At 37.9% G+C, this 23,174-nt stretch overlaps 2 protein-coding genes across 5 annotated transcripts in view; both read left to right on the forward strand.

Annotated features, from left to right (window-relative positions):
• Positions 1–1,520: 1,520 nt before the first annotated feature.
• Positions 1,521–7,105, forward strand: LOC113531698 (cytochrome c oxidase subunit 7A2, mitochondrial). The gene is made up of 4 exons (XM_026922558.3): positions 1,521–1,671; positions 3,932–4,021; positions 6,202–6,286; positions 6,911–7,105. The coding sequence occupies exons 1-4, from the start codon at positions 1,654–1,656 to the stop codon at positions 6,967–6,969; spliced, it is 252 nt and encodes an 83-aa protein (XP_026778359.1). The 5' UTR covers positions 1,521–1,653; the 3' UTR covers positions 6,970–7,105.
• A 6,679-nt stretch (positions 7,106–13,784) lies between these two features.
• col12a1b (collagen, type XII, alpha 1b) overlaps positions 13,785–23,174 on the forward strand; it is an 82,454-nt gene continuing 73,064 nt past the window's right edge. For all 4 annotated transcript variants that reach the window (XM_034313524.2, XM_034313521.2, XM_034313523.2 and 1 more), the window contains exons 1-6: positions 13,785–13,987; positions 15,408–15,524; positions 19,578–19,694; positions 20,209–20,352; positions 20,440–20,496; positions 21,427–21,690. In XM_034313524.2, the coding sequence (XP_034169415.2) occupies positions 15,446–15,524; positions 19,578–19,694; positions 20,209–20,352; positions 20,440–20,496; positions 21,427–21,690 (661 nt within the window). In that variant the 5' untranslated portion in view covers positions 13,785–13,987; positions 15,408–15,445. The remainder of the gene's footprint in view (positions 13,988–15,407; positions 15,525–19,577; positions 19,695–20,208; positions 20,353–20,439; positions 20,497–21,426; positions 21,691–23,174) is intronic.

Below are 23,174 nucleotides of genomic sequence, written 5' to 3' on the forward strand. Positions count from 1 at the left end.
CATACCTAAAGGAAAACGAACCCTGAAACACATTAAACATGTTTCTACTGAAGCAGGTGAGATGTTTGTAGCGGTTCTGGTGCTAATTTGTTGCTTGGTGTTGTATTTTAGTAATTCCTGTGAGAAGTTAGCAGGTGTGTGCTGCACTGACGTCACTGCGTGACACTGCTAGCACATTTACAGTGTAGTTTATTATGAGAAAACAATTGAATCTCAAACATAAGAGATAACAGTCGCTGTTAGTTCCTAAAAACAGAAGTGCAAGAACTTCTTTTCGCACCATTTTTCAATGACATTTATTATCATATTAGTGAGATGTCCAAGCAGAAACGTGACGTGGTTAGTTAGCGAACCATGAGACGACCTGCATGATGGCATTGATGGCAGCAGTAGCATGAAAGTTGAAGCTTTGGAAACTGATCTGTTTTAGCAGTGTAGTGATGAGGAAGTGAGAGAGCTGGGTAGACTTAAGGAATAAAGCACTGCTGCATCGCTGTCTTTAAGTAAGGATGAAGCAAGGGCGAAATCCCAGTGCTGTCAATTAGCAGGTGGTTGAACAGCATTGTGGGTTGTGTAGGAAACCTTTAACCAGTGTGAAAATGCACATACATGCAGTGGTTTAGAGGGGATTTAATTTCTGGCCACGGGGGTGAGGAAATATACGAAATAAAAACTGCAGGATCTGTAAAATGCATTTTGGGGGGATGTGAGACAGCAGTAGGAGGGGTGATGGCTCAAGTTTGATGTTTAATCATTTAAGGTATGATCTATTGCCTATCAGTCTTGGAATAATAATATTATAAAACACCTTTATGACAGTTGCACTGAAAATGATTAAAATAAAATACTAGTAATAGGTGGAAGATGACATTTTATGTCCTAAAAACAGATCTTTATCTCCTGGGAAATATTTCAGTCAATTTCATTACAAAATAAATCCTGGACACCATTGAAGATTATACAGATTCATATACAAGTTATACAAGTTATTATTATTATTATTATTATTATTGGATTTTACCTTTAAGTAGCACATTTCAACCATCAACTCTAGTGAAGTGTAAACTGGTGTTTCAGCTAGTGTTAGCTGACTAATTGGCTAACTAGCCAGAGGTATTTGTTAGGTAAAGGTTAGTTAAATGAAATGATGTGGTATTTCATAGAAATTATGGATAATAATCATTACATAATTATGATCAGAGACAGACTTGGTGATGTTTCAATTTGCACAATATAAAGATTCACCATTTCTGCTTTTAGCCAGACTTTGGCCTACATTTTAACTTTATTTTGAGAGAGAAATTACTTCACTTTGACAGCTAAATATTACTAAAAAAATCGAGGTAGGCTGCTTAATAGTCAAGTACACAGTGTATAGTGTAGCATTTAGCATAATGCCCCTTAAAAATGAAACTGCAGTACCACGCCAGAACAGCAGGTGGCGATGATTTACTGATGAACCACCGTTAATACACCGGTTTCATCCGAAATAGCTCGAGTTGGAACTTATAATGCACTAAGTAGGCTGCAGAAGGGGCGGCTTTCAAGGCGCATGTAGTGCCCTTATATAGGGAGCAGGAAGGCGTTTGGGCTTTAGCCTCCGTTTCCGTTCCAGTGTCCTTGGCTGGAGAGACTAAGCAGGAGCAGGAGATAATGTTCAGGCACGTTTCGGTGAGTGCATTACAACAAATAATATTTAAAAGCTGTGAAAGCATTATTCAGGATGTAATGAAGGACTTGTAGGAGGAACATATTTTCGAGCTATGCTAAGCTAATTAATTTCACTAGATAATGTGTTAGCTAGCTCACTAGCCAGGCCTGGAAGGACAGGATGAACTTGCTGCATATATAGTGCAGGATTGAGCTAAACTGAAAGAGGAAGTATTAAGAAGTATTAATCATTATTATTAGCTTATATTAGCTTTTCCTCACAAACTATAGAGGATTTAACAAGGAAACAAAAATCACTTTAGTCACTGGATAGGGATTTAATAAGAACTAGCTACGTTACATTCTGAATCTGAATTAAGTGAATAACTCTGATTGTAAACTAATTGTATAACATTCATGTTTTTGATAGTTAATCTAATATTTATAGCATTGTAACTGGCTAGCCATGATCAGTTAATGAGCTGTATGAGAGCTTTCAGAGAACCTTTCAGAGAACCTTTCAGAAAGACAGAAATCATAAAACACTAAAACTGGTGAGCTGAAGAAAAAGAAGAAGGAGGGAGAGAAGCTAGGACCAAAGTGTTTATGGTTCCCTTTTTATTCCTGAGAGGTAATCTAGCTGTGGCAATTTGAATGGACAAAAATTAAACAAGGAAATACAGCAATCTAAACAGGACCTGGTCCTGGAGTACCTCCTGTCGTGTACGTCAGTCCGTCCATCCATCCATCCATCCATTTTCTGTACCGTTTATCCTACACTGGGTCACCTACCCCAGGGAACTCGGGGCACAAGGCAGGGGACACCCTGGACGGGGTGCCAACCCATCACAGGGCACAATCGTACACACACTCATACACCCATTCACACACTACGGGCAATTTGGAAATGCCAGTCAGGCTACAACACACGTCTTTAGACTGGGGGAGGAAACCGGAATACCCGGAAGAAACCCCTGAAGCACGGGGAGAACGTGCAAACTCCATGCACACAGGGCGGAAGCGGGAATCAAATCCCCAACCCTGGAGGTGTGAGGCAAACGTGCTAACCACTAATAATAAAAACTACCAAAAGAACCTAATAACTAATTGTCTAACGAGCAGCCCTTCCTGAGCTGAAGTGTGTGTTAGAGCAGAGAAATCAGTGAAATGTACAGGACAGGTGGAACTCCAGGACTAGGGATGGGAACCTGTGCTTTAGGAGAAATGGGTAATGTTGATCTTGTCTCAGCAGCAGTTGTCATCTTTTTAGAAATAAAAGTTAAAGAGAAGGATTGTGTCTCAAATTGCATACTTCATACATCATGGTCTAACTGTCTAGAGCTTTTGGAGCCAGGGACCCTTTTAACTGTAAAATAAGTTGCACGGACACCCTCAGCTCCGACCATTTCATCCACACAATCTTTTATTTACTCACAAGACATTCAGTTCTAATAAAAACTGCCATATAATAAATATAATAACAGTAATAGTTCATTTAAAAAAATCGAGGACCCCCAGGCTATGCTTACAGAACCACGGGTGAAGAATCTTACTGACTTTGTCATGTATACAAGTACAGGACGGTGAAAACATTTTCTTCTTCATGTACTGCGTTCACACAGAAAACTACAAATGTACAGTAAAATAATGTAGAGGATGGACTGCATTTGCCAAGCAGATTGTGGCATGATGGACACTTCTTGCCCTAACCTGTCCCATCATGCACTACAGAATGGAAAGGTAGCGATATATAATAAACATGACTTAATGGATATATAGCGCCTTAAGAAAGGAGGCTAGGATGGATGGCGGTGGATCCGGGGTGTATACTGGGAACACTGGGTGTGAGGTGGGAGTACACCCTGGATGGGATGCCAGTCCATTGCAGCGCACCATGCACACACACCTTCACACTTGGGGGCAATTTAGCCTAGCCAATCAATCCACTTACCTGCATGTCTTAGGGAGGTAGGAGGAGACTGGAGAACCCTGAGAAACCCATGCAGACATGGGAATAACAATCACAGAAACTCTACACCGACAGTAATCTGAGCTCAGGAGACAAGGCAGCGCCACCTGCTGTGCCACTGTGCTGCCATATTTCTAAATATGCAGTCTATCCAGTTTACATTCAATAAGCCTGCTTCTGAGCACGTCTGAGCTTATTTACTTGTTGAAAGAAATCCAGGATCATGTCAAGCCAGTTCAATCCAGCTAACTCATTAATGCACGCATGAAGAATGGGAGCCAGTGCTCTAATGTTTATTCTGTGTGTTTCCAGGCACTTCATCAGCTGTCCCGGCGGACGCTAACTAGCAGCGCTCGCAGGCAGGTGGAAAATAAAGTTCCACAGAAGCAAAAGCTGTTCCAGGTGACTTGATCAGATTATTCTCTCCTAATGGATAATAATGTCCACATCTGGGGGGTTCTGCACTTACACACGGTTCACTGTTGTGTCTGTTTGTTGTTCTGTTTGTCTTTCTTTATGTTGAACAGCTTTCTTTTTTCTCTGGAGGTCAGAAAACTCCAGAGAACTCCCTAGGATTGACCGGCACAGTGGCCACGCCCTGTTCAGTCACCATCCTTTCCTTTTTACTTACACACTGTAGTGAAATGGTGCAGCCATTAGTGCACTGAATCAAATAAAAATACCGCTTTATAGTGCTGCTGTTACTGTCGACCCAGAGCTAAGAACCTGTGCATGCTGCTAAGAATTACAGTTTACATGACATGCAAGTATCTTACCTTTTAAAATCCATTAATTATACAGAAACGGCTTCTTTAGATGCACCACTTTCACTTTTATGAAACTAATAGTCTACCTTTACTTGAGGAAAGAATGTATGTGTCACTGGTTGCTAGATTATAATCATCAGTTGACCTTCAAGATTTACTACACGTGTACTAAAATGAACTAAAATGTTGACTTTCCTTCCCTTCATTAATATTCTTCCATTTACACAGAAAACGAATGAAGCTTTAAACCTCCATTTTACTGTAGAGTAAGCATACACATTTTATTAAGATGATAAATGATCTCAAAACATTATTACTACACCATGTAAGGAATAAAACGCAACAAGGCATGCTGTTATAGTAAAATAATCAACGATGGGGTGGGGTGATTTAGCCCGATGCGAAGTGGAGTCACTTTTGCTTCCCCAAAGTTGATTGTTTTTCCAATAACAGCCTGTCCTGGAGTGTTTTATTTCTCTTATATCACAGCACTATGTCAGCGATTACACGATTACTTATTACAGAACGCCACATCATCCTTTTTTATTAAACATTTATATTTACGTTTAATATTGAAGAAAGTCTCTGGAAAAAAATTAACTCCTTTTACGTTATAGACATAAACAGTCATTTCCTCACTTTCTGTTGTTCATGAGACAAAAAAAATGTAGCTTGTCACTGAAAAAAACCTCAAAACAGAGCTGCTGTTGTAGAAAATTAACACTTTGTGACCAATCAGATTTGAGAATTCAACAGCACTGTGGTATAAATAATAATAGTTTCTTGCCTTATGTTATGTGAGCTATAAATGTATAAATATAAACCCCAAACAGCATAATTTCCAGTAGAGTGAACAGATTAAAATTGTGTTAATAATTTCTGTAAAATTAAGGTATTGTAAATATTAACCTGGTAAAACATTAGGTGTATTTTTGAGCTGTTAAAGAGCGTACAGCGTCTCCAGGAGCCCCAAACACAATATGAGAGCTAAGAACATAAATACACATCACTAAAGCATACATCTGATCAGTAATATAGCAACAAGTGTTTTTTAGAAGTCTGTGTATGTGTGTGTCTGTGTGTGTTCACTTCACACTCAGGTTGTTGCACTCGAAACATGTCCAACAGATAAGTATATCTTAGCTGAACAAGGCTCTAATCCACTAACCTGCATATGGTGTGCTGATCGAGTCTAACAGCGCCATTTTAATATAGTACATAAAGAAAAGTAGCAGCATGCAGGCTTTTACACACAGCAGAGTTATTTAATTCATGCTTGTAGACTATAGAGTACCTTTTGCCTGAACTACTATTGGGCTCTTATTTTGGGGGTAGCTGTAAATTATAATAGCTAATTTAATCATCCTGCTTTCTTTTGATTGACTTTTTAAAAAAATTTTTTTTATTGCTAACAGTCTTCCACTGAAGACTTTGTATAGCAACAGAGTGATGCGAATTATAGTTTTGTGATTGCTAGAAGTATTTAAACATTCTCTGGATATGCATGTATTGGTCAGAATCACTAATGGCAATATATGCTTATAAAATCAGAAATGTCCACCCACAATGTGTCACTGAAATCATCAGCTCACTCTTGAGTTTGTTGAAATTTGTTTTTTGGTGGGAATTTTCTCAGGGGTGAACAGATGAAAAGGAAATCACAGGAAAGAAGGGAAATATTAAAAGACCCATGAATAAGAATACACTAAAATAATGATTATTGAGCCACACTTGACGTGTGCTATATAAAAAAGTTAAGACTATTAATTTGTTGCATGATAAATACTAATCTGCTCTTATTTTGGTGTCTCTTAGGAGAATAATGGCATTCCAGTTCATCTGAAGGGTGGAGCCGGGGATGCCATCCTGTACCGCACCACGATGGGCCTCACCATCTTGGGTATGTGATGGAAGATTAACTTTATTTGAAAGACAATGAGCCTTCTGGGGAAGGGTTGCATGGATATTCATTTTTAATTAGTCAACCAGTAAATCAAAAAAGTAGTTGACTAGTCGTCTATTCGATAATGAAAGCAAAAACGATTCAGGATATCACTGTTTACACTGATATTAGGGTTATTAAATGCTAATAAACAACAGCAAGGAATGAGTCAAAAAAAAAAAAAACGCACTTCAGTTAACAGCCACACATAAATTATACTTCCAGGCTCAATGCTTTTTAGGCTACACTATTAATGATGATAGATAAATCAGTTGTATTTATTTAGTGTGCAAAATAATATACATAATATTGCACTATTTAGGACCTATATATATATATATATATATATAATGTGTGTGTGTATATATATATATATATATATATATATATATATATATATATATATATATAATGTGTGTGTGTATATATATATATATATATATATATATATATATATATATATATATATATATATATAATGTGTGTGTATATATATATATATATATATATATATGTATGTGTATATTATATAAAATTTGGCTTTACTACTTGTGGTCTGACACTGTTTTTTTTGTTTTATAGGAACTGTCTTTGTAATATACGAGCTGGTCAAGGCAGCGCTCCCACAGAAAAAGGAATAAAAACTCCTGGAATTATTTCTGCCGAAATGGCCATGTATATGTTGTAAGGAGTTTACAAGCTGTATATTTATTCATTTTCATAATGGGACCAATCTACAACTATGTAGCTCTGGACAATAAAATCTGCTTCCCATGACTTCTGCCTCTCTTTGAAATGCTTTATACCCTGTTAAGAATGATATGGTGATAGGTTTGCCTATAAGGTGGAGTACTGTTTAGGAAAAAAGAGAAAATGAATTACTAAAGCATATAATTTTCTCCGTTTTCCTAAACAACCTCTACGTTATAAGCAAACCCAGTATTACATTCCCAGTCCCTAGGAAATTTTGTTTTCCAGCTACCAGATTCAGCAGAGAAATTGCCAGACTGTATTGGCCTTTGGGCCTCCAGGATGGGAATTGAGGAGTCTTGGTGTACGTCAGCAAGTTGTTGCTTGCTGGAGTGAAACTTAAAGGTTCTGATAGAAAGCTGACAAAGAAACAAAAACAATTTGATATTTGTTTAATACCTTTTAGACACTTTGACAATTTGCAAACCCTTGTAATTCACTCCTGTCTACCAAGAACAGAAACGTGAGGCTATAGTGGGTACAGGCTGACCCAAACTGGACAGTTGATGTCACCTGGTCTGATGAATCTCGATTCTGCTGCAGCAGGCAGAAGGGTGGGTCAGAATTGCTGTCAGCAGCATGAATCCATGGACCCAGCCTGCCTTGTGTCAACAGTGCAGGCTGCTGGTGGTGGGGTAACGGTGTGGGGAATATTTTCTTGGCACACACACTGGGCCCTTAATGAGTATTATAGCTGCCTGCAATAGTATTATCCCTTGACAGGCATATAACTTTTTCCATAAGGGCAATGTGCCATGTCACGAAGTCACAATGGTCTCTCCAGTTACCAGATCTGAATCCAATAGCATGGTAGAATAAGGTTTGTGCTGACAAATCTGCAGCAATTATGTAACACAATCTCGTCATCATGGACCAGATTCTCAAATTAGTTCCAAGAAACCATAATACACAGCAAAATAATATTACTACACAGAAGTACAAATAGCAAAGTTTATTATATCTTGAGATCAGAATAGTCCTGGCACCACTTTGGGAAAATTTCCTTATTAAGATAAAAAACCCCACATAACCCTGTGGTTAGCATCTACATGAAAATTACAGAAGCCTATTTCAGTCACTCGCAAAAAAGAAAAGCATTTGAGTCATGATAATGAGAATTTTTATTATGACTTTTCTCAGTTTTATTACTTACTTTTAGCCTATAGGCCAATTATGAGATACTAAGATACATTTTAGGGAGACTTTCTTGTAATTATGCCTTAGTAAATGGTTTATTTTGATACATGCATGCAATAATCTTCTTAGGCCAATGACAAATACAGTACTTGTTTGTCAGTATAACTGCATACAAAGCGGAAAAGGTGGTCTGAAAATGCCCTGTGTGCCCACAGACACTGGTTTTCCTTCATGAGAGCTTCTTGCTCTTGTTTGGAGTGTTGGGGGTGTCCCAGCTGCTTGGGCTCCTCCTAAGGCTCAGTATAAGGACGTGAAGAGTTCTAGTGGAGTAACCTAAAGAGGAATCTGACTATGCTGTCTCTACACTCCCTGTGATGTTTGCAGAGATTATTATTGAGCCTCAGGGCTAGCTCCTACAAGTTCTTGAGTGTCAAGGCCTGATCTCAAGTGGCAAGGTAATCTTTAATTTTGTCTGCTAGCCATGAGTGCATCCCAGGGGAGAGTTGTGGAATATTCAGTGTAATATTCAGAGACAGTACAACTGCCCTGCTGAAAATTGATGAGATGAGAAGCTGCTCCTCTGACACACACAGGACTATCAAATGTCTTCTACATGGCTTGAGTAGAGCAGTCAATGTAGGCCACCGTGGCACAGTCTGAAGGGAAACGTGATGGCTGTTGCTCAAGAGCAATGGAGCATTGCAAAAGGAATCTCCAACATCAGCTGGGGTTCCCATCATACTGCTCAGGAGTGGGTAGATATGAATCTGATCTATTTGAGTTTTTGAGAGGAGTGGGCTAAGGCAGCTCTATAGCTGTAGCTGCAACAGGCTGAGTAGCTTCCTTCTGTAAGCTCTCAAAAAGTGACTGCAGTTGTGAGGATTTGCTGCAAGACCTCCTCCTGCCTGCTGATAGTGGTGCCCTGATTAATTACTGCTATTTAACTGCTCAGACTATGCTGGGTCCATGTTTCTACCCCAATCCTGCTGTAATGGGGAGGGCACCCCATGCAGGGTTTGATCCCTGTTCTCCAGCAATCAGAGGCAAGAATAACCCCATGAGCAACTCAATGAGCCACCCACAGAGAGAGGAATAGATCCAACTGCAGAGAAAGCCAAATGTCCTAAAAGTTCACTAAAGGTCTGGACCAGGACTATATTATTTATTTATTTGAACTGAAAGCTTAGGGAACACAAGAGTTGGCTATAGAGGCCAGAGAAATCACCAAGATGTCCCCAGGAGACTAAGAGTTTGCCAGCTGGAAATTAAGCACCAGCACACAGCAAAGTTGAATCAAGTCAAAGTGCTAAGTGAGAGGCATGCTCTTCTTAAATAGACCCAGGCACAGGTGTAGCTGTTTGCCACTGATTATAATCACGGTGGTGTTCTGTGGCTCTCTCTGGTGGCAGAAACTGGTCTAGCAATGTTTCTGGTTGCTCTCTGGCACAAGGCCGAGCCGGCTTTCCCCTTATAGTTCATAAGAGGAAAAAAAATCATAGGGTAGAAAAATCCTAAATACACCCACATACGTGTGTGGGATCATGCCTTTTCACTGCACATTCAAAACAAGAACCAGCCTAAATGGAAGACAGCAGATCTTGGGGTTCATTAGTTAATTTTTCACCAGCTCAAAATGATGACATTAAAAGTGACTGCATCAATTTTTCTGTGCGCAAAGATGTCTTCATACCAATTATTAACAATAATCATTGTTTTGAAGTGAAAGAAGTGCTCGGTGCTCAAAGAGTCAAATGTAGGGGCATAATGAAAAAAAAAAAAGATTCAAATTTGGAAAATTGTTCCGATGGTCTGTGATAATGGCTGCATTGATTTACAAGCCAAGATCTGGCTCCAAGTGGAAAAAGAAAGTGGTTAAAAAACAATACTGTGAAGGGAAATTGTAATGCTACAGCACGTAAGGTCATTCTATACAACTTTGTGGCAACAGTTTGAGGAAGAACCACACATGGGTGTGATGGCCAAGTTTCCATCTGCTTTTGGCTGGACATACAGTGTATATCTACCTACCTTATGTGACCTACTATGTGTTAAGCAGCCAAGAATTTCACTACAAAGAATTCTACTCTGTTACGCTTTGTACGTGACAAATAAGACTTGAACTAGAACTTTTACTTCAGAAAACATGCAGCAAAGACTATGGATTGGTTTTCTTCATTTTTATTTGTATGAAGTTGTAAGAAGTGGCATGAATACTAATTGCCCTCTATCCCACACCTTGGAAAGTGAGTGGGATGGTGAGTGGCTACGTTTTTCTACAATGGAATGGCATGATGATCTACAGCGTGTCCCAAAAGTCTCCATACATAGAGGACTATGTTTGCTAGCACCACTTTGGTTGTCCCTTCGTCAGTGGATGTTCGTGGACGTCCACTTCTTGGTTGGTCTGCAACATTTCCAGTCTTTCTGAATTTGTTAATAAGTTTGGCAACAGTGTCGTGTGTGATGTGCTTGCCATGTTTCCTGTTAAAGTCCATCGCAACCTTGCGTCAGCTTCCCAATCCAGCCATGAGAATGATTTCAATACGTTCTTAAAGAAGGTTTGTCAAAGGCATTCTTAAAGGCTGTCTGAAGAAAATATATAAGTTGATGGTATTAACAATTTTGGAAGACATTTTGCTAAAAAAAAAGTGTTAATTTCCCATATGTATGAAGACTTTTGGGACACCCTGTAGAAACACAGTGTACACAGCGCACTGTGAGGATAACGGCTTAATGAAAGTGAAAATATATTTCAATACGTACTGTGCTTATTTACTCTCCTTCAGTCGCTGCTGAAGGAGACCAGTATCCTGGTCAGGGTTGTGATGGAGCCGGAGCCTATTCCAGGAACACTAGGCGGAAGAAATACTCCCTGGATGAAACACCAGACTGTCAGAGGGCAGCATGCGCACACACATATTCACACACTCATTCACAGCTAGGGCTAGAGTAGCCAATCCACCTATCTGCAGGGTTTTAGGAGGAAACCTATGTGGAAAACAAGAGAAACTCACACAGACAGTATCCCGAGCTCAGAATCGAACCAGGGGAACTGAAGCTGTGAGGCAGCAATGCCCACTATTTATTTACAAATAATCACTTTTTGTTGTTCACCTCACACGTGTCAGGGAATTAACATTCAGAAAAAGATGATCCTTCATACACCAGAGAAATTTACAAACACAAATTTTATTTAGGCATCAAATGAAGTCACAAATCAATATTGTAAGAATGTTAAATATAAAAGAAACTGACAGTTCTTTTTCCAATAGTTTTTTTTTAAAATATAAAAGCTATATCATTAAGTTCTTAAGGTTTTTATGTGTATACTATAAAATGTCTCATATTGCATAACATTAAGTATTAAATAGGCTAATCGATGCTTTTGAAACTTAAAGCATTAAGTGACACCTTACATTTTATTTCAAAATTTTATTATTATTAAAATCTTACTGCTCAGCATTAAACCTAAGAACTGAAAAACAAACACTAGCTAACGCTACTAGCTTCCTACAGAATGAGCTAGCTTAGCCTGGCTTAGCAAATTGATAGTTAGCAATTTACGTTGTCATAACTGGTGAATAACAGCTTTTCCTCCAAAAATATTGTTGTATCTAAAATAAAAAAGAATGATAAAGTAGTTATAGTTTGTTTACTGTTCAAATGAAAGACATATTTATAATGTATCTTATAACGTAACTGTAGTTAGCTAGCTAAATATACTACATTAACTGGTCAGCTAGCTAGGCAATAATAGCTAGCTAGGAATTAATAATTTATGTTAAATACAATCTATTGCCAAACTGTAAAGCCTATCTGAAAATGTAAGAGGAGAAGTATTGCCGCTGTGTGTATTAGGAGCATTAGGAGGTATAGAAAGGTTCTTCAGTGCACTATATGTTGAATATACATGTTGAATATACATATATTCATTTAGGCTTCAGAAAAGTACAGGACAGTGATAGAGAAGTGTGAAGACCGCTGTGGACGCCATTTTGTGAATCCAATTTGTTAGTGAATATTTTAAGAGTGTTACTAATCATTGTGTTACTTATGACAATTAAATTGAAATGCACAAAGGGCACTAAAGTTGGATTCCAAATGGTTTAACACTCCCTAGATCAGTGCCCTTAGAATGGGATAACAGAATACAGGATGAACTACATGCTGTGTAATGCATATCTAATACGCACTGTATTTAATAGCGTTCTTTAGGCGTGCTTCACAGCGCGGCCGCTAGAGGGCGACGTTCACAAATAAATATAAACCAGTATAATGTTACACAATATGCAGCTCTAAAGGCAAGAAAGGCAAAAACATACAGATATCACTGACTATTTGAATACACTTGAAATCACAGTCACAGTCACTTTTTTTTTCTTCCTCCAAATAGACTACTGATATTGAGATTTTGAAAGAAAGTAATGTTTATATATCTACCACAAGCACAGGAAGTCAAATATATGATTTTAAATAGGTAGCCTATCTCAGTAAAATAAGCTCCTAAACTTTATGATCATAACAGTTCTATTTATTTACCTATTTGTTTGTGTACTTACTTACTTAACATTTATTAGTTAATTGCCACAATGTATGTACCAACACCTTCGAAAATAACAACTCCAAGTTGTGAAAAATGTTTTTTAACCCCTAACCCTAACCCTACTCATTATTTTGATGTAATATCTCATTAATTCCATGTAATAACTCCTTATTTCAAAATATTATGTCCTTATTTCAACATAATAACTCAGTGTTTTGACAGATTTATAGTATCTAGTTATTTTGACCACACAATCTATCAACAAGACTAAATGATCGAATATTACTTTATAATTCTTATTCTGCATGGTGTTTAAGTCAAATAACTTCCCTTTTTTTCAGTTCAGGGCTTCTGTTACGGGATTTGTTTTTCAATGACGAAGATTTGTTTAATATCTATGCAAGTCTTTGCATGTAGCTTGCACTTCCTTATGTGTGTGTGTTTGTGTGTGTGTGTGTGTGTGTGTGTGTGTGATGTTTTTATAACTTGGTGGGGACCAAATGCCAAATAGGCGAGCATAGAATATCTGATAGTTTTGACCTGTGATGACATTTGACTAATCCCCAATTTTTATTTTTTTTAAATTTTTTATTTTTTTTACAAAAACTGCAGCTTTTATTTAGAAAAACTAAATGAGAGCCCAGAAGTTTCTTTTGGTAACTGAGGTTAAGATTAGAGTTTGATTTAGATGCAGGCTAACTGCATTAATAATCATGCCAATTGAAAGTCCTCACAAGGAGAGTAAGACAAAAGTGCATGTGTGTGTGTGTGTGAGTGAGTGTGAGTGCGTCTGTATGTGTGTGTGTGTATATGTGTGTGTGTAAAACCCCAGCCTTCATTCCTGAGCTCCTCTGATGGATGAGCTCCATCCCCATCAAAGGAGTGCGCAGAAGTTTCCAGCAGTGTAAATTCCTCCCAGCAGCTCTCATGATGAAGATGGTGTCGTAAGGGTTTTTTTTTTTTTTTTTTTTTTTTTTTACACACTCAATATCACCGCCCCCCCTGTTAAGTAGCAGACCGAGGACAGACCCTGGCCCATTTGGAGAGCGGACTTTCCTCCTCCTCCTCCTCCTTCCACTCCTCCTCAGGCTCCATCACCTCGGCTGTCTGTGAACGATCAGGTCCAAAGTAAACGAGGACAGACGGGACACCAGACCTCTCCACACTCTTCCTCCCCTGTTTGTGTGATATATCAGTCATTTCTTTTGGACACTGTCCGGAATTGAATGGTGAGTTCAAATTATGACACTAATTCTCATGTTTGCTATTATTATTATTATTATTATTATTATTATTATTATTATTATTATTAATAAAAAACATTTAATTAAGCCCCAAAATCACAAATTTTTCTGTGAATTACTAACTAGTCTTTTTTTTTCTTTTAAGAAGAGTTTAGTTACTGATTCCTGATATTGCATTTATTTATGCTCTTGTGTAAAACAATAAAAATTGCAATAAAATTGCAATAAAATTTGCAATTTGTTTTCAATCTAAGAAGATGTTTGTGAATTGCCTCAGAGAGCTCATGTTAAAAAGCACAGTGACTCTTTATTAATTATTTATAATTATAATTATTAAAAATAGAGTTTATAAACATTCTTGGGAGTTAAATAACCTGGCATCATTGCTGTGAAATCTTTTTGGACATTTCACAGTCTTCTTGCACACATGTGAACATTTTATTAGGTTCTTGTGATGAATGCGCTGGTTTAATGAAAGGCTAAGATTTTAATTATGATGTGCAAGATTTATTCTTGTTGATCCGGTAAATTTGCTATTCATTTCTACATTTCTAGAGTCTGTGTGCACTTTGCCTTGTCAACTAAAGATTAATGAGTGTTGAAGTGTGCTTTAGAGCGTAAATGGGACTGTGCAGTGTTCAGCAGGAGGCGCTCTGTGTCTGTGATCAAAGCCAGATGATTTACGGACAGTTTTTCTTGCTTGGCTTATTGTGGAGACTTGGTAAAGTCGCACCTTAATGTAATAAAAAGGGATTCCCATTTCATGTTGTAATGCAAAGACACTGCTCCAAGAGTCTGAATGCTTTATAGCTTGTAGTTTATGTCTTATGTCTAAACATTTTTTTAGCTTAACACTTTTTTTAGGGCACAATAGAAGAAAGTTTTTGAGTTTTGATGTGTAAAACAAATCTTTGAAAAAGAAATGTACCCATCTAACTACATAACTAAGTTCTAGTTTAACTCTAAAGACTTGAGAGAAATGCTTGAGCGAATATTAGGAGCACAGCCTTGTACTACCTCCATTTACTTTAAAATGGAGTATTTCATTTGATTTTATTATGTTGTTCAGTAATTTTTAGTAATTTTAAGTATCGGTGTATAGTATTTTTGCAGAATTGTAAAGCCCTGAGACTTTAGACTCAATGAAAATGTGCCTCATAAATAAAAATTATTCGATATAATTTTGTTCCATGTAATATGAAGAATTGAAGAATTGTTGTACAAAACAGAGGTCTTTCCACCATGCATCCCAAAATGTCACTCTCTCTATGTCCTATGTCTTTGTTAAATATGGGACAGATAATAATGAAAGTGTACTAAGTAAATGTAACAGCTGACGAAGAAAAAAAAAGTGTGTGGGTTTGGATTGTGGAATGCAGAGTGTAAGAGTGTGCTCGTTTCTTAGGTCCATTCATGCTCTGCTGAGACAGACACGGAGTGAAAATGAAGAGAAGGCTGTGTTTGGCAGCGTCTGCCTTCATGGCAGTGGCAATAGTGTCGTGTGTGAGGGCTCAGAATGAAGGTAAAGACAGCTGAGTCACTAAACATTACCTTTCTTTCTCTCACCTTCTCTCACATTCTCTCCTCTTTAACACTCATCTCTCTGTAATATCTTTTTGTGCTCTCTCTCTCTCTCTCCTTCTTACTCATCATGCTCTCTTTTCCTCTCTTCTCTAACACTCCTCTCTCTGTGATAAGTCTATGATCTTTCTTTTGCTCTCTTAATCTGTCTTTCTCTCTGCCTGTCTCTGACATGTCTGTAGTCTCTCTCTCTCTCTCTCTCTCTCTCTCCCCTTTACTGTTCTTTCTGTTTCTACCCATTTCTTTCTTTCTTTCTTTCTTTCTTCCTTCTTTTTTAACCCTTTTAACCCTCTCTATGGCGATGTGCTCCCCCCTCAATAAAAATATATTTTATTTCATATTTTTTCATATTTGCCATAAACCCCCACCTTCAAAAAAAAAAAAAAGAAAGAAATCTCCATCTGAGTATGCAATCGACATGTGGACTATTTGTTTTGTTTTCCATTGCTCCCCTGTTTCACCCATCTGGGTTTAACTGAGCATGATTGGTTTCTATTATCAAAGCTCTGATTTGAAGAACTTCATAGTCCTACTCAAGAGTAAAGGAAAAAAGGAAAACCTTGAAACTAAGGCAGCGACCCAAGGCGTAGTTGCTCTGAGGGGCAGATTAAGTCTGCGTGTTGTATCAATCTTCAGCCCTGTGTGGGCTAACGCTGGTCTTAATCTGTGCCCATGAAATGGGGCACACACCTGGGGCTGCTTTCAATTACATTTCCTTTCTAGTTAAGCAAGCTAAAACAGGCTGTTAATTTAAACTAAATAAGTGGTTTTTTATTTTACTTTCCATAATTTTAGTTACTGGGAATACCAGTGAGCTGAAAGAAGGTATATGCAGCTCACATGACCGTATTCATTTAGAATAATCCAATACAGATGAGGGATGGGAGGGATTTACTGAATTCTACACCGGTTCTGTTAAAATGTTTGTCTTTGTATGTGACTGCATATCATTTACAAATTACTTTAAATTAAATTGCAATCAAACATCATCAAGTGGAAACACATCAAGAGAAATGTTAGTCTCACAACTGATTTAGTGCTAGTACAAATTTTGAAATTGAATAGTTAGCATGCACAGCATTGGGCTTTGGTTAAAAAAACAACAACCCAGTGACATCTGATCAAATCAGATCACTCAACATGCTGATGTGGTTTAGATTTGTTTAAATACAACTCATACATGTGTGGTTGTTCCCTTTTATTGATTGATTGTTGAGGATGATAATTGCTAGATCAGGGTCAAGATCCTAGACATTTTCCTCAAGTTCATATATCAACATTCCAACATATCAACATGAGCTGCCAGTAAAATGAATGTTCTTCCAGGATGCTGATCAAGGAACATGGCTAAGGATAAGGAAAAATGTAACCTACTATGAATGACAAAGGATTTGTGTATCTAGTTCATCCTAAAGTTATATTCATCTTAAATAAATCTAGGTTATAAAATACAGAAATATCCATTTCACAAATAGCAGCCAAGGAAGTCCATAACCAGCAGATGAAAGCCACATTCTCACTAAAAGCCCATCTAACTCAGGGCAGGTAATCCATGTGGTGAAACACTTTCAGAGTCATCCAAAAGGCAGAAAGTCAGTGACTGGACTTCATCATTGCCAAACGTAAAAGTACAAAGTGCGCCATTACTGGTGTTCAGCGGAAAACCTAATGGAACATTTTTACTGCTTTCAACTTGACATCCACCCGGAGGCCAAATTTCCAGATTTTATGGAGCAAAAAGACAAAAAATACCAGTTTTTTCCAAAACAAATCTGTTTTTTTTTTAATAGATCTGCTCATCTTCTTCACTTTTGGAGTTTCCCAAATAAAGAGAAAAAGGACTCTGTTAATAAGCAATGTCAGACGTCAGCATGTCAGTGACAATGTGCTTTACTTTTTGTTCAGTTAAGTTCCATATGCTAGAAAGAAAGAGTTTTTTTTCTTATTATTATAGATGATGGCGATGATTAGAGGAAGATTCAGATGATTAGAGGAAGATCAATGAGAAGGCCTTATTAAAGGTCATAATTGCAATTTCTCTTAATAGAGAGGCAAAAGCATATCTCAGTGATTGATGCTGACAAGAGAAATGACTTGTGCATAAAAAAGATGAGGTACACGTTAGTCTCTAACTGTGTATCTAGGAGGACCAAAATGTTAAGTCTACGTAATAAATTGGAACTCGGTGTATATGTAATGTAAAAGAAATGCCTACTAATTTAGTGTTATTCTGAAATGATTGTTTGTAAGAGAATGTAAAAAGTGTGAGTACCACAGAGAAGCACAAGTGAATTAGATGCTAAGCTTGTCCATAATATATTCCAACAGTCCTCTATACTACATACAGATGGGCAACATATTGAAGGAAAAAACAACATCAAGAGTCTTAGTAAAGTGTTGGGCCACCATTCTTCCAAAAGATATTCCCTCAGTTGGTGTTTTGATCATGGTGGTGGAAAGAACTGGTGGGAAATACATCACTCCAGAATCTCCCATAGGTGTTCAATTGGTTTGAGATCTGAGGACTTTGAAGGCCATAGCATATGAGTTACATCATTTTCATCCTCATCAAACCATTCAGTGAGCCGTCGTGTGCTGTGCGTGGGGGCGGAGTCATCCTGGAAGAGACCACTCCTATCAGGATTGAAATGTTTCACCAGAGGATAAAGGTGATCAGTCAGAAGAACTTTGTATTGATTTGCAGTGACGCTTCCATCAAAAGGAACAATTAGACCCAAACCATGCTAGCAAAATCAGCACCCTAAAAAACATCTGCACTTGTTGTGTTCCTCCACTCATTTATTCAGATTTTCCCTTTAATTTGTTACCCATCTGTAAATATATTCGTATATTAAATATACTAAAATAATTAGCTGCGCAGTACATATGGCGTGCTGTAGGGAAGTGCGACTGTGTTAATGACCAGCATAATGTTAGGGTTGGGTTGGGCCCAAATGGGAACAGAAATGGAAGTCATCGTCAAAGTTGAATTGGTCAACCAGGTTGGTGGATCTTATTTTTAATGTCCCTGCCCTGGTCAAGCTTTGGCTCTGGTCACAGTCTGATCAGAGCTATTGCTTCACAAAATATTTTATTGGGGTATCCTTAACATACACAAACCTCACACATGTTTTCCAAACTGCCAAATATATCTCATATAGAATACTTGCATCACACATCACACAGTCAAGGATATCACTTTAAAATATTTCTAAATATATTCTGTCCCTGTAGTTCGTCTTGTACATGGAAGTTTCAAGTTGTAGCATACAACTTTTCATGTACATGTGCATTGGGCAGATGTGACATCAGTCTGCCCAATGTGACCAACCCAGTGTTTCTTTTTGTTGTTCGTTTCTGTTTGTTTCACTTGTCCTATTTCAGTTTTGTGCAAATCACCTTATGTGCATCCTCATTTAAGTTACTTTTAATGTCGAAAAGAATGTACACAAGCGTCACCACTGACACTGTGTATTCTTTTATGAGGTTTGCAATGGATTGTCATTCTAGTCAAGTCTGTATGCAGTGTAGAATGAGATGCGTTTTTAACATATGCACTGTGAGATGACATAGTTCCATTGTACAATCAACATTCAAAATATATTTCTTTGGAGAAAGTTCTGCAGCAGTTCACCACAGTAAGTGCAGCTGTGTTGGACTGACTGCTGTGACCGCATGTGAAAAAATCTGGCACTCTACCGGTCTCTGTGGATCACTTGTTTTTTTGCTGTGTGTTTTTGCTTGAGTAGTCTGCAGCCTTTCGGCCAGACTGCTCAAACAGATGTCATTTTAATCTAAAATGGCGTTATCTCTTGTTTTTTTTTCTTGTGTTGCCGTCACTCCTCCTTCCCCAACAATGAACGTGCTAACTTCAGACATGAAGTGTTGATCGTTGGGGGTCCCGTCCGTGCACTTGTTATGTGTTCCTTTAAATTATACAATTAAGAGAGAAATCACTTTTGGCATTCACTTGATCTACTTCCTCTTTTCGCAGTGATGCCTCCGACGGATTTGAAATTTAAAATTTTAAATGAGCACACAGTAGAAATGACATGGAAATTGCCCCAGTCAAGAATAGAGGGCTTCAGAATACAAGTGTCATCAGGTCAAGGTAGGTAGTCTCAATTTATGAGCCTATATATCATTCATTAGTCAGCTTTTACAGCTTTCTGTTGAGTGTGCCCCTCAGGACTGTTATGGGCCCATTACACTTTGCTTCCTTTTGAAAAACTGTTTCTAATCTGTCAGAAAATGCAGATCATTATTAAATAAATGGTAACAGTGATAACAAAAATTTATATGCTAGTGACTGTAGGGTTGTGAGTTCAAATCCCAAGACTGCTAGAGAGCCAATGTTGGGCACTTAAACAAGTGTAAACAAGTAACTCTCAGATCTGCTCTTAGACTGTATTGCACCTTACTGTCTACCAAATGTCTAACAAAACAATACATGGAATGTATAATATACAGTAAAACATAGTAGTAGAACATAAAGGAAACCAAGTTTGTATATTAATTGTAGTATAGTAGCATAAAAATGAAATGGCATGCCTCCCAAGTTTGCAATTAGCAGAACAGAACCTTTTATATGTCTATGTTCTTTGTTCTGTCTTTCCTCACTGTAGATGAGCCTGTGAAAGAGTTTACACTTCCTGCCTCTGCAAAAAAGACCTCCATCAGTGACTTAACCACTGATGTAGTTTATGAAGTAACAATATCTTCATATGCTGGATCACAAGAGAGTATACCCCTCTCTGGTCAGATAACAAGTAAGTCATGTGCTGATTAACCTTGCTGTGTTAACCGTGTTGGGTTCGTTATGTTGCTTTAGAGGAATAATTCATTTTTTCCTGTAGTTCAATCAAGTGGGTTTGAAGGAGGTCCTAGAAGACCACAGACTTCAGATTCAAGCAGTAAGTAAACCTTCCTCCCTGTTTCTCACTCATTCATTGTCTCTCAACCCCTTGGCTTTTTTTTCTCCTGTGTGCTCATTACATTTTTTTTCACAAATGCCCCATTGTGTTTTACTTTATGAGTCCAGACAACATTTAGGTGTTACTCCAGCATGAAAACGTGAGGCAGTCATTGTGTAAGTCAGTGAGTGCCTGTTCCTGTACAGCTGTACGTGGCCCCTCATGCCCAACCTGATTAAAACAAGGCCCTAAAAATGCTGAGAGCAGTGGAAAGCATTACAGCGGCTCACTTTACAAGAGCCTCGTGGCCTCCTCCTCCTCCTCTTTCTTGCCTTCAGCAGAAGGCAAATGACTTTTTCTGCCTTAGGTATGGGTGGAGGAGTTCCCTCGGCAGCCGATTAGGCAGCTTAATGTAGCTGAGAAGCACACTGATTAAATGCTGAGGGATCTTGCACATATGTCTGATACTATTAGGTGGATTAGTTGGCAGTGAAGTCAGTGAACTTCAGGAACAATTACTCTTTTACTTAATTACTGCATTGCATGGATGTGACATGTACACATTTGTCATCTGAGTGCTGTACGGTTTGAAATACAGCAAAAGAAGTAATGGATTTCCTGTAGTAGCCACACACTCAGGGATGCGTTGTAGGCCTGAAATGCTATTTGGCACTATTATTTCATTATTTATTGATATTATTTATTTATTTATTAATAATGGCAAATGCAAAGTGACACCTTTTAAACAACCCTTCCAATTATTAAAGTTAAATATAGTATTAGATCGGTATTGGATTTCAGCCAATATTCAGAGGCCACTATTAGCCTCTAATTCCCCAAATAACATGATGGAAATGTATCATGTTTATAAAGTCAGTGTGAGTACCTTCTGTTTGATCCTATAAACCTCTCCCTTGCCTTTTCCCCCAGAATGCTCAGCCAGTGCAGTTGCAGATCTGGTCTTTCTGGTGGATGGTTCCTGGAGTGTGGGGCAGGAGAATTTCAAGCAAGTCCGCAGCTTCATTTCAGCCATGGCCGGAGCTTTTGACATCGGAGAGGACAAGAGCAGAGTGGCCGTGGTTCAGTATAGCACAGATGCAAGGACTGAGTTCACTCTAAACCAATACCTGAGACGCCCTGAGCTGCTCCGTGCCATCAACAACCTGCCCTACAAAGGAGGAGACATCATGACAGGTGTTTAGGACACACACACAATAGGGCACATGCTCATAGTTACACATGTAAGCTTAATTGACAGTCTGAATAGCTGCTGGGTTCTTGAACCTGAAAGTTGAGTCAGTCAGCTACAAATGAAAGGTAGTACTTTGGTTGTTGATCTCTGTTTTATAAACTGACCTGGAATTTGAGAACTTATTTTAGGATAAATGTTGTCTGTATCAAATGAGCGTAGGTAATTTCTCACTAAATTGTTGATCTAGTAGTATTAAGTCAGAACAACTGGACTTGTTTAAACTTACATATGTTTCACTGTTCATCCAAGAGGCCTTATCAGTTTTTCAGCAGATCTCAACAATATTCCCTTCTCTTCCTCCTCCTCCTCATTCTTTTTCTTGTACTTTTTTTTTTTTTTTTTTAAGATTAATGCTTTCAAATTGTCCCAGTTCCCAGTTGTCTTTAGTCCAGTGTAGGGATGTAATCAAATGCAATAATTTATTCAGTTTGAAAATAATAGAGATATAAAATAGATGGTGCATTATTTCATTTTTAACTTGAAAGAAGAGAACTCAAAGGATGGAAAAAAATGGCGGAATGAGTGGGAAGTTTTTACTTTCATGCAAGGTAGGCGTAAACATGAAGGACTGTGTTGGGAAACAGAATCAACCAAATTCATTAGAAAATATTGTACAGGTACAAAAAAAAATGAGAGAGTGGAATTAAAAAGAACAACCCCATACACATCTCTACTTGAGACCAATTATGAAATCAAGAAATGTCAGAGACACAACATTAGACACAACATGCTCACAGTGCTGGCATTTCTACCTCTGTATTCTCCGGTGTTTCTGTGGGTATAGGTTTCATAAAAAAGTTTAGGCCACACCAACTTTGGATTTAAATCCAAACACGGATACGAATACAGATACAGATATGAATATTTGGAGCACAAAACAGATTATAGATAGAAATACAGATAGTGTCATTGCATTAAACCCCTAGCCCAGGGATATCCAATCTTATTTTCATTCCAACCAAGTAAGAGCCACACCTGAGTCTAGCTGTTCAGATGTATATGTTAGGTTTCTACTTGGTGGAAATGACAACCTTCAGCCAAATCTTGTGGATATGATGAAACATCCCTGCTATAGAAGCATCTCTCCTTCCTTTGTGTTCATTTATTTCACATGAAACAGAAAATTTAGACTAACTAGTCATTAATGTATATATAAAACTGTAGGAAAATTAGATAGTTTGTGCAATGGTCGCTTTTGTCATTTTGTATACAGCCCAGTTATCAACTTTACTCATGATTTAGCTCTGGTAGATCTCAATCCAGTGTCTTAGGTTCTATTAAAAAAAAAATTGAACATATGTTGCAAGCCCTTATATACATTTGACTTTAGTCTTTTGAAAAGGGCTGTAATGCAGAACATCTTAAAGTGCATGCTTTGCTAGCACAATGATACCAAGTATCAAGAAATTATAGAGACTAGGGGCTA

The sequence above is a fragment of the Pangasianodon hypophthalmus genome, chromosome 19, assembly GCF_027358585.1.
Source record: "Pangasianodon hypophthalmus isolate fPanHyp1 chromosome 19, fPanHyp1.pri, whole genome shotgun sequence".
Lineage (NCBI taxonomy): Eukaryota > Metazoa > Chordata > Actinopteri > Siluriformes > Pangasiidae > Pangasianodon > Pangasianodon hypophthalmus.